Source organism: Schistocerca serialis, chromosome 6 (assembly GCF_023864345.2).
Source record: "Schistocerca serialis cubense isolate TAMUIC-IGC-003099 chromosome 6, iqSchSeri2.2, whole genome shotgun sequence".
Taxonomy (NCBI): Eukaryota; Metazoa; Arthropoda; class Insecta; order Orthoptera; family Acrididae; genus Schistocerca; species Schistocerca serialis.
The window spans coordinates 189418788-189432179 of NC_064643.1; the positions used below are offsets into that span (position 1 = coordinate 189418788).

Here is a 13392-nt window from a genome sequence, read left to right on the forward strand (position 1 = left end):
AGGTCCAGTGAACCGGCCAGTCTGTGGATGGTTTTTAGGTGGTTTTCCATCTGCCTCGGCGAATGCGGGCTGGTTCCCCTTATTCCGCCTCAGTTACACTATGTCGGCGATTGCTGCGCAAACAAGTTCTCCACGTACGCGTACACCACCATTACTCTACCACGCAAACATAGGGGCTACACTCGTCTGGTGTGAGACCTTCCCTGGGGGTTCCACCGGGGGCCGAACCGCACAATAACCCTGGGTTCGGTGTGGGACTGCGGTAGTCGTCGTGGGGTTGCGGACCACTGCGGCTGCGGCGGGGACGGAGCCTCTCCGTCGTTTCTAGGTCCCCGGTTAACACACAATACAATTGTATTTCAAAATAGTGCTTGATTCCTTACGCCGAAGGGCAGAGGGATGGATTACCATGGACTGATGTCATGTTGAGCACCTTCTAAAACAAGTGTCATGAATGGACGTCAGGTTCAACCTCTCCTATGAAGACGTGTACAGGTCGCAGAAAGTACCATTTTCTGGACCCATGTGGCATACTCTTTTTTTTTCGTGTTATTATGATACTACAACCTCGTACAATAGTGGACGGCTGGACGGTACTGGTGTCAGCCACTATGAACAGGTGAACATGTCTGAGAAACTATGCGTTTCCAGACCCAAGTGCGATGATCTTTTTTTCATGCTGCGATGTATACTCCTAACTCTCACAATAATGGGCACTTTTGTTTTCAGTCCGTATGAAGAGGTGGGTACCACAACTTTCCAAAATATTGGACACTACGTTTACTTTGTTAATCTCAATAGGCACTGTTCCGTTTAAAAAAGTGTATGTTTGCACAAAAAATACACTTTTTAAGTGTTATTACAATCTATTCATAGGCTAACAGTACTAGTTCTTGACTACCAATCAATTCTATGGAAACGGCACGTCAATAGCATTTTCCGTTTTTGCAATATTTGCGGCGCAAGTTTTATAGAGTGATCCAAAAGTCTATTAACATTTGAAAATCCACTAATTCACGGAAAAACGTAGGTAGAGACGTAAAAACTGACACATATGCCTGAAATGACTTGCGGTTTTGTTCAAACCAACTACGAGTGCAAAACCTGACGAACAGATGAGGCCGGATGCCGCATGACAATCGTGTATAAAATGAGCTGTAGTAAGAGACGTGTAGTTAGATCATCTTTAGCCAGGCTGATAAACATCTGCTGGAAGGCAAGAGTTCTATGCAGGATGGTATGTCACCCGATAGTGCTACACATATCAAAGATCTCTTGTGCACATCATTTGGTGAGGATCTCGTATTGTCGCCACATCCATCATTCTTGACCTCCCACGTTCCCAGACCGCATCCGTGTGATTACTGATTGTGGGGTTACCTTAAGTCGCAAGTCCACTGTGGTCTTCCGACCTCATTACAGATGATAACAGACAACTTCCGTAGGCAGTTTTTTCACCATACCTACTGATACGATGTGCAGTGCTCTTCACAACTTTGTCCTTCGGCTACAAGTATTGTCGACGAATGACGGCCGAGATGCTGAAAGAAATGGTCTTTGCTAAAAATAAAAAAGAGATGGTCTTTGCTGAAAATCAATTGTCATGCGAATTATTGATTTTGTATCATATGAAACGCCATCTGTTGGTTAACTTTTATCGGTTTCAATAAATTCTTATGTCATTTCAAGCAGGGTTATCAATTTTTACTTCTGTACCGTGAAGTATTGAAAGAATTTTCAAATTGTTAGGACTTTTGGTTCACTATATATAATTGTGTGAGATAATGGAATGTTGTTAACTACCCTGCATCTGAATTGCATGATACTGAAGTGAAACTCCGAAGATAAAGTTGGTTCAAATGGCTCTGAGCACTATGGGACTCAACTTCTTAGGTCATTAGTCCCCCAGAACTTAGAACTAGTTAAACCTAACTAACCTAAGGACATGACACACATCCATGCCCGAGGCAAGATTCGAACCTGAGACTGTAGCGGTCTCGCGGTTCCAGACTGCAGCGCCTAGAACCGCACGGCCACTTCGGCCGGCTCAGACGATAAAGAGATCAGATATGAAGAGAACAGAAGCTCTGAAAATATTTTGCTCTAGGAGAATGCTGAAGATTAGAGGGATAGTTCCTGAAACAAAGAGGTACTGAATCGAACTGCAGGAAAAAGAAAATTCCAGTATAACTGAACTGAATGAAAGATTCGGTTGCTAGGGACCGAGCGAGGTGGCGCAGTGGTTAGCACACTGGACTCGCATTCGGAAGGACGACGGTTCAATCCCATCTCCAGCCATCCTGATTTAGGTATTCCGTGATTTCCCTAAATCGTTTCCGGCAAATGTCGGGATGGTTCCTTTGAAAGGGCACGGCCGATTTCCTTCCCCATCCTTCCCTAACCCGAGCTTCCGCTCTGTCTCTAATGACCTCGTTGTCGACGGGACGTTAAACAACACTAACCTAACCTAACCTAACCTCGGTTTCTAGGACACATTCTTGGGTATCAAAGTATAGCCTGTTTGTTTATCAAGGGAAGTATCTGGGATAAAAATCTAGAGCGAGTCTGAACACTGACTGTGGTAAGCAGGCTGAAATGGACGAAGGTTGCAGTAGACGCGCAGACGTGAAGAAACATGGACGGGATAGACAGGCATGGAGAACTGCATCAAACCAATTATTAGACTGAAGACCATGACGAGAGATGGATGAGGCAGTGGTGCGGCTACTCACTCTTCTGGAAGGTGCCCGCTGCCGTTCGCGCGCCCTCTTCCTCGTCCTCCTCCCAGGTGGGCCCCAGGCGCATGCGGCGGTCCTCGGGCACGACGTCGGCCATGTCGCCCACCTCGGAGCTGGCCAGCGACGCCATGGAGGCGTTCCTCCTGGGCCGGCGCGGCCGCACCTCCTCGCCGGGCTCCGACTCGCCCTTGAGCAGCGTCAGCTCGTTGGCCACAGGGCGGCGCTCGGCGTGCCACTCCACGGGGTGGAAGAAGAGCGAGCCGAGCGGACCGTGCATGGCCACCCCGCCCAGCACCAGCAGCGCGCCGCTGAAGCCGTACGTCTCGAGCAACAGCCGCACCACGTGAGGCATCGCCATCTGGCCGCAGTTGGCGCCCGCCATCGACAGCCCCACGGCGCGGCCGCGAGACTCCACGAAGTACGTCTTGACGGCCAGGAAGCCCGACGGCGTGAACAAGCCCATCCCCAGACCTGGTACAGCACAACAACGAAGCACTCACGTTACGTGGGGCTCGTCACAGTTACTTGAAACTATGTGTGTTGCGCTGCACTTGGGCGGTGACATTGCTACATATTGGCATCCATTTTGTAAGCTTGGTGCAGTCAAGTACGGCCTCGGGATTCGAGTACACACATGTGACTAGGTGCACCAGAGCAAGTAAATGAAATGCAGGAACTCGCGCTTACCTCTTCCACGTACCAGCTGACAATTCTTATGAAACTAATATGGAACTAGTAGTTTATCAGCTATGCATTTAATTTCTTCGTTTGTATGATTGACTATATTAATGAACCTAATACGTTGAGTGAGCAACAGTCAGCGGAAGCCCCTTGGTGTGATGGTCATCCGTCACCCTGGACGGCTCTGCTGTCATCCTGTGTGGCACTTTACGCATCTGGAAACATGGTTTCTGCAATACTGAACATCTGTTCTGGACACAGTTTACTTAGAACAGCCGAATTAATGCATAATTTCCGCTGTGATATGATCAATGCTCTTGCACAAATCACCATCTTATATTCCTAAGACAGTCTACTTGTAACGGGCTGGGCTGCCATGTTCAGGCAGTAAGATGTGGGCTGTCGTTTCATATCTGATAGCATGGAGTGGTTAATTAAAGTAGGAGGAACTTCTGCCTTGAAAACGGGTAATACAATTTGTTTTCCCTAACGTAATGGAAAAAGTAGCACTGAATGGCCTTAAAGAGACAAGAACAGTGTTAAGCCATACCTCACATTTTTCTTAAGATATTGACTGATGCATACAAAAATGGGGGGGGGGGGGGGGGGGGAGTGGGGGCTCGAACTAAAAGAGTGAATTCAAACCTTTGAAATTATTAATGGTTACTTTAACATCAAGGAAATTCTAACTGCGTAACAAACAATGTTCTTAAGTGATACTATCCGCTACGAAATGAAGAGCTGACAATAATTTAGCAGACAAAATGATCAGCATTGGTGGGGATTTTTCGCCGGCCGAGATGGCCGAGCGGTTCTAGGCGCTACAGTCTGGAGCCGCGCGACCGCTACGGATGCAGGTCCGAATCCTGTCCCGGGCACGGATGTGTGTAATGTCCTTAGGTTAGTTAGGTTTAAGTAGTTCTAAGTTCTAGGGGACTGATGACCTCTGAAGTTAACCCCCATAGTGCTCAGAGCCATTTGAACCATTTGAGGATTTTGCAAGCTAGTCTGTGGTGGCAGCAATTCTCCATCTGCCAAACGACAAAAAAATTCGTACCCTCCATACTCATCAGGTGCCACGATTATCAATGGCGTAAGGATATCTGACTTTCGTAACTAGTGGTCCCAGTGTGGATTATCTCTGAGTTGGTTAACTTGACACAAAATTATATTAATTTCTTGAAACCTGCAACAAAATAAATGACATCGTAGGGAATGAGAATGGTTGTCATTGAAGAAATTGATAACAAGAACCTATGGTATCACAAATAGATTTATTAACTAATATCAAGGTCAAGAGGAAACAAACATATAAACAAAAACTTCAACCGTGCAACATTTCATTAACATGAACTCAGGTTGGTTGGCAATAGACCTGGGGGCTCTACTTGAGTTTACGTGTAAATGAGACTGGCTACTGTCAGTGGAAAGATGCCAATCTAGGCAAACAGACTCTGCTGTATCCTTCCACTGATTGCTCTCACATCAACATATGATTAACCACGCAATGGACATTGGTAGTGACTACTGCGAGTACAAGGCTACTATGAAAAAAGATGATCGTGAAAGCGTTTAACATGCGTCTGAATTTGCCGAAGCTGCGCAACATTACCGATATTGCTAGTGAAAGACGAGATGCTGTCGTCTGCATGCAGGCGCTGCCGAAGTGCTGTACTGCGCGAGATGACCCTTCATCCGCCAGTGATTGTCTCCCGTCAGTGAAAATGTAAAGTTTCGCCCGGGTATCCAGACGTCTTTACAACTAACTGCGCTCCCCGTAGAAATGGAAGAACTCTAGCGACTGTACTCCACGGAGGTCGAGAAGCAAGTAGCTTCTCCCTTTTGCTCAAAACCTTCTGAAAACAACCATTCCCCCGATGTTCTCGAATAAACCCATCATAGGCCAGCAGTGTTTACCGTGCTAATCATGTTTACTAGCAAGGAGACCCGATCTTCCTCAACCAATCACTGCAGTGCAGTACACATTTGTTCTCCGAAGAAACAGCACACAATGGCTGGAGGTCCTGCAGCCAGACCCCCAACGCATTTCACAAGATGAGGAACTTCCTGGTGGAAACAAGCTCTGTCTCGTCCATAAAACGATTTAGAGGGCGCTATTTTGGCGAGGCGCTGCGGAATCTAGGAAACGCGACATCCGGAGAAATTCGTTATCGCTTTTCACGAGATATGCTGTTCTTGTAATAAACACGTTAGCCGAGAGCCAGCCCGACGCCGCTTTACCTGGACCCACACGCGGAATGAGGAGACCAGACTCCTACACCACGTCCACCCTCAAATAAAGCGTTTAGACAGTCGGCAGGACTCCCGCCGCCGCCAGTTTCTAAAGAAGTGTCATTTCGCATTCAACCATTGTGTTCCTACCCTCTTGCTAGGCCGCTAGTGAAACAAGGTCGGCCACCAGAATGGGTGCCCATAAAACACTGCCCCGCCGGGTCCACGGCCCGCTTCGCTGACTGCAAAGGAATCCGCCAACTTCCTTGCTGCTTGAGGAAAGTTCTAAAGCTGCCCCTAATGTAATGGCCTTCTCCAGGGTCAAAAAATCTATCTCTGTAGCCGAGCTTAATTCTACTACTGCATGCAAGTACCGTGAGATCAATCAGTGCTTTGCCCTAACCCTAATAGTTAAATGGTTCAAATGGCTCTGAGCACTGTGGGACTTAACTTCTGAGGTCATCAGTCCCCTAGAACTTAGAACTACTTAAACCTAACTAACCTAAGACATCACACACATCCATGCCCGAGGCAGGATTCGAACCTGCGACCGTAGCGGTCGCGCGGGTCCAGACTGTAGCGCCTAGAACCACTCGGCCACCCCGGCCGGCCCCCAATAGTCCATCAGATTAATATCAATCAGGGAAAATTTAGATACATCAAAGACGAATGAAGATGTATGATAATCACCGAAACAAAATGAAAGGGGAGATGCCTGACAGGTATTACCATGGCAGTGGCCTGCCCAGAAGGCACCATCATCTTTCAATTTTATAAGATTATATGTGATCCAACATGCTGCAACAGAGATAAACGTTGCTAAGGGCAAAGAACAAGAGAGAAAATTGCTATTAGTCATTCACAGAGATTCGTGAGGCTAATCAACTTCCAATTTTGTTAATCGCTTTACATGGAATGAGGACAGAGAGAGAGAAAAATGGATAAGTAACAATACTGAAGCAAGAGAACAATTTGATTGATCAACCTAAAACAGCCAGCGTAAAGAATTTAGCTTGCGATAGGCATGACAAATATTTCAGCAATTCGGCCAGCAAGCATCTGCATTTCGTCTCACCGGCTTTGCTCCGTGGTGCGGCTGCACAGTGCGTCCCCACCGGCCAACACGTCCATACTGTAGCTTGTCCCGCCTTCCACTAAATACCATTAGCTCTCATTAACCCTGAGAGGAAGCACTTTCTGGCGCACATTTCGGGCAATCATGGGCCTAGCTTCTGGGCCCAACACAACGGCCCAATTGGCTCACGCCAAAAGTTGTCCCTATGGATCCCCTGTTCGTCCCTTTCAACTGACGGATTTTCTAGAAAGAACTCGAAGCTTCTACTGTGATACCGCGACGTTGTTCCACCGACCCCCACCAAGTCATATAAGCTCCAAGACAGAGTTGCTGTCCTCTACCACCATCCACCATTCGACTCCTTGTTCACCGAGTCGTCGATTCCCCCCCTCCCCCCTCCTCCCCCATCCCACAGCCCTGCTACTGCCCTGTGCGTTCCAACAGTTCAGCCCCCCTCGTTGATCATCAAAAGCGTTCAAAACTGATAGGTACATACATCAGACAATAATTACGTACAAATTTGAACATGAAAAGATGATGTGGAAACTGTATATGAACAATCATCAACGAAAGTCATCTCGATGTGTCATGCAGGTGTGTCGCTATTGTATCTGTTGCTGTACAGATATGAGGGTCGCACGTGATGTGGTTTGTAAGCATGCACACAGGATATCTATGAAAAACAGGTGCATCGTCTAATGGCACACTATAATACAACACACGTTAACACTCCATGCATGCTGATGTTCCAGCTGACGTATTGTCAACAGACCAGTAGTGCATGTTTCGGTGGCTTACCTGGCCACTATTGGTAAATGTAGCTTCATCACAAAACAACACATGTGATACATTTGGAGTACCCTGTCTTAATAATCATGTACAGAAGTTAACATGATTCTCATAATCGTTTCCAAGCCCCTCTTGATGGAGTGAGATGTCATCGAGATGAAATGTATGTCAAATGGAGAACGCATAGGACACTTGCCTGACTCACTAGTATGCCACTTCCCTGTGCAATAACGCGGGAGCTAACGTGCGGATCAATACCACTTTCTCATAACTGGTTGAAGAGACTGGTAAGTAATTGCCGAGATGGTTGACGTCTATTGGGATATCTTGCTACAAACACAGTACAATAACGAACTGCTTTCTTCCTACACTCTCTGAATACCACGAGCATGCCGGCTTTCTCTGCATTGGTAAATGAAATGGTCCACTCACGACCTACTGCTTCGACCGTCTCACGTAAGGAGCACACAAGCAGACTATAAGCATACAACAGCATCGTACCTAGCAACTACGCCGGTTGAATGGCACAAACAAGTGTCGGCGTGCCATTTGCCCTACTTTTAGTTAGTTCGTGTGAATAGGCATTGTTGCATTTAGCAAAGTGCATGTTTGCACAAAAACACTTTCTGTGTACTATGTTTTTTGGCTAACAATACGAGACCCGACTATCAGTCCATTCTGTGGAAGCTGCACATCATTAGTACTTTCCATTTCCGAAATATTATCCGTGAAAATTTTACGTGCTTCAGCTTAGATGTGTTCATGGATGTATAGTGAACCATTTAAAACGCATCAAAAAGTGGAACTTCCTGTAAATCCATATAGACAAGTTACGAACTGTACTGCTGTCTCCACAGTTTTCTTATATTTGCACAACAGTTTTCCTCATACAACTACATATGTTTTGGACCCAAGATGCGTGCATGGCGTTGTAAAGAGACAAATGCACTTTTACTGTTATTTTTACCACCATTAGTGTCTTGAGAACACAATTTTTAAAACAAATTAAGATGTAATTACGATATGATGTAACGTGCTTTTGAATAGGAAATTGTTGATGATTAATGTAAGGTTTGTACCAGTAAGCAAACCAGAAACTGGAATAAACATCGCCCTCACACAATATCTAGAGTGTACTATGTTTGAAGGTCAACGCGTAGTTTAGGTCATCCTTGGATTACGAAGTAGTACAGTGAAACAGTTTGCAAATGGTACTTTAACTTCAGAATGCACACAAACCCATACATTCAACAAAACGAAATGAGGGAAAGGAAACCACAGTGATACGTATACACAGGGTGAAAAACTAGAACGAAGGAACACGATTATCGCAGTGGACAAAAAAACAATAGCACCTCATAATCGAAACCAGTTATTCAAAGTCGCAGAATAGCTTAAATTCTGAACAATGAGAATTCGATTATGCGATTGCTCGCAAGTGTACATTGAACTTTTTGATTTTGTCTTACCTACGAAGATGCTGTAGGTGATGATGATGTGAATGATGGAATTGGCGAAGCTGGTGAGCACCAGGCCGGTCACCACGAAGCACCCTCCCGTGACACCCACCTGTCGCATCGAGAACTTCTTCAGCAGCGGTCCGGTAAGTAGACCTGAAAAGACACGTTTCTTCCCGTCAGCTCAGAAAGTTAGGAATGATAAAACTGTGTTCCGAATTGAAAATGTGTTATTAATTGATCTGAAAATGAAATAGTGCGAGTTAACTTCAAAAAGCAAAGTTACACATTATTATGGCAGATAAAGTAACTTTCAGCGAACGCTGCACTATACTTCGAAATGACACAGGTACATGACACACTTTTTCAACACAGTCACTTAATCTCTGTAAACAAGGGTAGGAAAGTTCTAGCAAATGTTCAGTTCTTCGACGATAGAAATCGAGTCTATGGTGTTTGAACCATTCGAAAACTGCTGCATGTACGTCCTCATCGTTGGAAAACCTTCCCCCAGATGTTCTTTCAGCTTGCCAAAAATATTGCGTGAAAATTCTCGTCTGTGGTCGATGTCGATGTTCTTCTTTCCTGATCTGCTTCACCCACGTCTTTGTCGCCTTGGCACTATTTCACAGTGGCTGGACACCACATTGCTTTGGTCTGTATTCACTGTCCAGTGGCATGAATGTGACCACCTACCAAAAGCCTGGAAGGTTATATGTCGGCTCTCAGTGAACGTTCTATTACGGCACTGGCACGCAAATCCCAACCTTTGTCGCCGATGAACAGCAGTCAGCATGGGTGCGTGAGCAAGGCGCCTACTGCAGAGCCCCATATACAGCAACGTTTTCCGAATGTTAATTGAAAAGACGCTGTTGGTAGCCCCTTGATTCACTTGGGCTGTCTTTGGCTCAACAGTTACACTGTATTCGCCCGGCTGCGGCGACCCGTTGACAAACTTAGCCGTTTCTCATATGAAATCTCCTGGCAGTGGCTGTGGCTGTGGCTAAGCCATGTCTCCGCAATATCCTTTCTTTCAGGAGTGCTAGTTCTGCAAGGTTCCAGGAGAGCTTCTGTGAAGTTTGGAAGGTAGAGACGAGGTACTGGCAGAAGTAAAGCTGTGAGGACGGAGCGTGAGTCGTGCGTGGGTAGCTCAGCTGGTAGAGCACTTGCCCGCGAAAGGCAAAGGTCCCGACTTCGAGTCTCGGTCCGGCACACAGTTTTGATCTGTCAGGAAGTCTCATATCAGCGCACATTCCGCCGCAGAGTGAACATGTCATTCCGTTTCACATATGCTTCCACTCTATTCGGGAAAGCCAATGATCATACCCCGATGGACGTCAGATAAATTGCATTACGACTACGACTGCACTGTTTTCTGCGTCACTTCGACAAGCTTTGAGTACCCTCACTGCCAGTGCTGCCACTTTCCGGCTGTGAGTAGTTCTTGACTTTGAGGATGAAACTAGGTGGTGGTCATATTAATATGATTGGACAATGTACTACCATAATTTCAAGGTGAATCTGCGTGTAACATAAACGTTATGGTAATAGCAGTCGTTCTGCTCTGCCTACGTCAGGCCTCTAGTACGTTGAGGCGCCACTTAACTCGCAAACTGTGATGCACCGGTTATCCGTTCCTCAGCAGAACTGTACCTACAAGAAACCGAGAATGTGTACTTTCCTCCGGGATACATCAGACTGCGCCACGCGTCAGACATGGAAGTCCTCCATTGACATCTTGGCAGAGGAGGAAATGGCTTCACGAACTCGTAGTCTGTGAAAGGCTGCAGCGTGCCCGACAGTTCGGATGCTCAGAGGATGGACAGAAGATCCGGGCCCGGCGATTGTAGTGGCAGCAGTATCATCGATACGGCGTTGGTCAACACACGCTGGACGTCACACTGATGTCAGATGTTACACGGTCATGTGGTGGACAAGGGCGGCCTTAAATGCAGCTGCTACTGTCTGACGCTGGGGAAGCGTAATTTTTCTGGAAAAGAGCCAATGATCGTCGACCACGGCAGCTGGTCACATCCAGGAGGCTTCTGCAAGGCAAGTGCCTCGGCACTGACATGAATGAGTGTCACAGAAGTGTCTTGCTCCTACTGGGGTGCTGATCATGCAGGTCGGTGAGTGGCAGCAGCCGATGCTCAGTGTCCTGGAGCACCGTCTTCTGCTCGAAATCGTTTATCCTGTTACAATAGTGTCGCTAAATCAATGTCATCTTTCTTGAATCTGTTCAGATTTAAGTCACAAGATCACCTCTGTTAGACTATTGTGTAGACGTACTGACCTGTTACGGCACTTGTATCATACCTCTCGATTCCTTCGACATCTTTAGCAATCATATCTGATAAGAACCTTAAAGAGTTATCTATCCAGTTACATTAACTAATGTGCTACACCTTTCCAGAATCCTTCCATCAAATCTGTACCTTCTATATGACTTCTCTACGTTAGAAATGGCCGGCCGGTGTGGCCGTGCGGTTCTAGGCGCTTCTGTCTGGAACAGCGTGACCGCTACGGTCGCAGGTTCGAATCCTGCCTCGGGCATGGATGTGTGTGATGTCCTTAGGTTAGTTAGGTTTAAGTAGTTCTAAGTTCTAGGGGACTGATGACCACAGATGTTAATTCCCATAGTGCTCAGAGCCATTTGAACCATTTTTGAACATTAGAAATGATTTCTTTATTCTGTTTCGTATGGCATCTCAAACAGCCAGCTCCACTAATGGGATATAATTTCTTTTTATGTTGTCTGGGACAAAAGGCATTACCGCAGCAGTAAAGGGGACAGCATTGGGGGGAGGGGGGTGGGAGGGAGGGGGTAAACGTTTCCTTGGTTGTATTGCGGTTCCCTGAACTGGAAATCCCCTCCCAAACGGTTCCAATTGATACTATCTCTGCTTCAATACCAGCGTGCACTACTTTCTGGGACAAAGAATGAAATGTATAAAGAAGAAATTTGGAATCACTCCATTAGAGGTAGATGCACAGTATATGCAAATCAATTCATTGCCTTTAGTCTCTTGCTATAAAATAGGCATATTAGGACTTCATAATTTTATCCAGAACGTATTGTTCCAGAAACTTATCAAATACAAACGTAGGCCCTCGGTTCTTATCAATGTTTCCTGGAGATTTCCCATGATGGCGGAATTGGTAGTGGCCTGCCGAGTATTCCTAGCATTGAACCCGACTGCTTCACTTCCAGAATGCTTAAATTTGTCTAAAACAACTAAAATAAATGAAATAAAAAAAACGTTATCTGAATTGTGTGGAGGTCAGACAGTTCGTTCCAGCGTTCGAGGTAGACAATGAAGTATATAAAAAGAGGTTGCCCCTTTACCCCATTCCTGTCTCACTGGAGATTGATTGAATAGCAGCGATAGCTCTTCACCTATGTTCCCATCCACCGTGGTGAAGAATGAAAGATGAAAAATAAAATTATAAATAAGAATTCGCAGTTTCAATTACATAGACTGAGTGTTCTACAGTATGAAACTTCATTACATTTGATAGATATTGCAGTATCTCCATGCAGTGGATAACCGGTTTGATGTGTTAAGCACAAATTTTGCATGCCTCCTTCTTACTTACTCAGATGAAAATGGTTATCTTCTTCTATAAAAATAAAAAACTGTAAAACAGTCGTGTCTGTTTCTTTGAACACGCTAATCTCCAAATATATTAGAAGAACCTTAATGGTGTTTTCACAGGTAATTTGACAGTAGCTTGCGGGAACATATATGCTTCATTTCATCAAAAGCGGATCATGGAAAGAAGTTATTCTAATTCAAAATTTTGTAAACGTGAAAGTCTTTTTTTCTGTTACCTTTTCACAACAAAATCGCTGAACCGATATGGAAGAAATTTGGTGCGGATATAACCTGAACGTAGAAGAAGAACATAGGCTTCTTCAGAATGTGTGTCGTACGAGATATTTATTGATTGGAAGAGTATTACGCGAATTAGGGAAAAATATTTACTTGTTGAAAAAGTTATTTATTCTTTGGATTTTGAGTTTTATCATATTTATGAAAATGCTTTTAATGGAAAATACTTGTATTGATTGATATGCCCTCTACATAATATGATTCACTATAACGAATACAATACTTGTATAATCCTCAAAGTGTTAAATCCTCACTTTTGTACTATAATATAATACATAGTAGAGTAGGTCTGTTACGTTTTCACGACTAAACCGCTGAGCAAATTTCGATGAAATTTGGCATGGAGCTTGAACCATGAGGAGAAACGTAGGCTGCTTTAGAAAGAAAAAGAAAAAAGAAAAGTCGACTCCTAATAGTGTGAAGTAACGGACGGAATATCTTTTTTACGTCAGTGGCCATAAACCACATCAAAAATAATTAAATTTGTTGCATAATGTACACATTATATAATGTACACCTACTACAGT

General features: G+C 45.1%; 1 protein-coding gene across 1 annotated transcript in view; it reads right to left on the reverse strand.

Annotated features, from left to right (window-relative positions):
• LOC126483950 (monocarboxylate transporter 12-B-like) overlaps positions 1-13392 on the reverse strand; it is a 90214-nt gene that overhangs the window by 49145 nt on the left and 27677 nt on the right. Inside the window, exons 4-5 of the mRNA XM_050107238.1 lie at positions 8985-9128; positions 2733-3209 (exon numbers count right to left, since the gene is read on the reverse strand). Of these exons, the coding sequence (XP_049963195.1) occupies positions 2733-3209; positions 8985-9128 (621 nt within the window). The remainder of the gene's footprint in view (positions 1-2732; positions 3210-8984; positions 9129-13392) is intronic.